The sequence below is a fragment of the Pinus tabuliformis genome, chromosome 7 (assembly GCF_031772625.1).
Source record: "Pinus tabuliformis cultivar Carrire ecotype Pingquan chromosome 7, CPIR1, whole genome shotgun sequence".
Lineage (NCBI taxonomy): Eukaryota > Viridiplantae > Streptophyta > Pinopsida > Pinales > Pinaceae > Pinus > Pinus tabuliformis.
Window position 1 is genome coordinate 504,133,377 of NC_142293.1, and position 2,628 is coordinate 504,136,004.

The 2,628-nt window shown below is 41.0% G+C and overlaps 1 protein-coding gene across 1 annotated transcript; it reads right to left on the minus strand.

The window, feature by feature from the left end:
- Positions 1–315: 315 nt before the first annotated feature.
- On the minus strand, positions 316–723 carry LOC149248256 (uncharacterized). The gene has a single exon (XM_089448545.1). The coding sequence runs from the start codon at positions 721–723 to the stop codon at positions 316–318; it is 408 nt and encodes a 135-aa protein (XP_089304671.1).
- Positions 724–2,628: the final 1,905 nt, after the last annotated feature.

A 2,628-nucleotide genomic window follows, 5' to 3' on the forward strand; every position in this document is an offset into this window, starting at 1 on the left:
TGGCTTAGGTGGTTGTTCGGTCACAGGCTTATTAATACCCTCTGTCTGTTTGCTTTCGGGGTATGCTGGAAACTTGGGTGGATTTCTAGAAAATTTTCCAAAGGTTCTCTGCTAACTATTCCGACCATTTCCAAATTTCTGTTGTCTATTAGGGGGTAGATTCCTCATTTTTCTGCTTGAATTTCCTTTGGGTGCCTCATTTTTCTATTTCATCTACTGGTAACAGATACGGGCCTTACGCACCGCATCATCCATTGATCTTGGATAGTCAAATTCCAATTTTTCCTTCATGAAATTAGGCAGACTGCTAATAAATCACTGAATCTTTGCTTTCTCCTCCTGCATGTATGGAACATATCGTAGCAAGGAGGTGAACCTCTTCACATATTCATCCATAGTCAAGGTTCCCAACCTTAACTCATGGAACTCCTTTACTTTTTCATCGTAGTAATGCTTAGTCAAGTATTTATCCTTAAAGTGTTTATGGAATTCTTGCCATGTCACCTGTTCTTCATCAATCTTTCTCATTGTCTTTATTTCTTCCCACCAGAGAGTGGCTTTTCCCCATAACTGATAAACCGCTAAACGTGCTTTGAGCTTGTCAGTGTATTCATAAATTTGAAAATATTTCCCCATATCAATCAGCCACGCTTCAGCTGCCTCCTCAGATTCTCCTTTGAACAATGATGGTTTTATTTTCTTAAATTCACCCTGTAATTCCATCTTTTTCTTTTGGTTTTCCTTTGGTCTGACACGTTATCCAAATGCCCTTCTTCATCCTCCTTATGTCCTTCTGCTGACTCGGCATTATCCTCACCATGGTGAGCTGTTGGTGTTCTTTCTCTGTCCTCCATACTGGGGTCTGGCCCTCGCTGATTATGTCGGTCGGACAGGATCTTGAGAATATTTTCTTTCTCCTATCTACTGCGTTCATTATCAGACCTCAAATTTATCATTTCTGCACATAGCTACGGCACTGTTTCTAGCAGCCCAACATTAGCTTGTCAAGACTCCTCTCCCAATTGTATCCATATATCTGGATTGGCCTCAACATAAGGCACCTCCAACGGGTTTGGGAGCCCGGGGTTCCTTTGCATGTTGGATGCGGACTTTTGTCTCCGTCTCTATGTTCAGTTTTACAACTCAATTGTTTATTATACATTCTTAAGCATGACAGCAAAAAAAAGGATTTCTGTTGTATATTATTTAACCCAGAAGCCTCAGTGTATGAAACTTGGCTCTCATACCATTTGTAACACCTCGAATAATAATAAAAAATTCCTCCTTAATTACCATAATTAACTTTTAATCTTACCCTATTCAATGCACAATGTATTCAATGGTTAAAGGGGTCATTAGGGACACAATGGACTGGCGCGTATTAAGGATTGAATTAAATATAACACTAATTCAACTGCATGACTATCTGTCCAAGGTCATGGATGCGCTCCACCTGTCCTCACCTCGGTAGGGGTGATGACTCTTCCACTTGGGTTTGATTAATGCAGAGGTGAAAGATTTGAATGCTGTGTCTGGTCGATGCAGGTGGCTCAGACATGGGGACTCTAACCCGAAGTAAACCCTAACCTTACCATTCCATCCCATTTCATTTTACCTGGTGAGAGAGTGAAGCTCTAATACGCTCAAGGTAAGAAGCAATGGAATTAGGGTTTCTACCTCTACCTTTGCATACCCTCCTTCGCTTTAGGAAGCAAATGGCTATCACCTTTAGGCAGGCAACAGTAACGAGGTAAGTCAACCAGACACAATCTTTCGTTTGAAATCGCAGTTATCCTCACTCATTTTCAGTTATACTGACCACAACGTTTGCTGCAGGTATGTTCAGGTGGAAGGTCTCGGCTCCTCCCTCGACCCCGAGGGCCGAACAGAGATACCCCTCTGCTACAGAGACGAAGTTTGCTCTACTCCAGAACACCCTCTCTTATTTTCATTTTCCCTCTGGTAGTTGTGGTTGACAAATTATCGTTGGTTTTCAGGTATGCGGTGCTCCAACTATGGCACCCCTCATCTCAGGTATCAAAATCATTAACATAGTTTTATTTAAGCATTATTTGTAGATTAATATTTCCTAATACTACCTCTAATGATTTTTCTTGATGGTTTTACAGGTAATAGCTCGACCCTAACTCTGGAGTTAATGAGCCTTTGAGAAGGACCTATACCTGAGCTAAATTTCTCTGCTATTGACAAGTTGGTTACAATTCCCAAATCGACAGTCTACTTGTCTAATACACTAGGTTCAGCTCCACGTTTGGGGGTGGGAGGGTTTGCTGGCTCTCGGCATAGCCAAACCCTCACCGTAACCTGGAATTCGCAATTGTTTTAGGAATTAAGGTTATGTCGATTGGTTGTGTTCGATTTGGATTCGTAGCTTGACTACCTGGACTTTACTGAATTTTCTGAATGGTTTTTGAACTGAAAAATGTTTATGGATGTTGCTTAATGCATGTGTTGCCAAAAATGACATTTTTTAATTTTTTATTGTATTGAATGTTTGATGGGTTTATGGACAATCTTTACCAAGTTTCGGCCCTGGCCAAGGCAAGCCAGGCATCTGAACAGATTCGTGGAAGTATGAATTTATCCTATTTAGTGAAGGGAAACAAT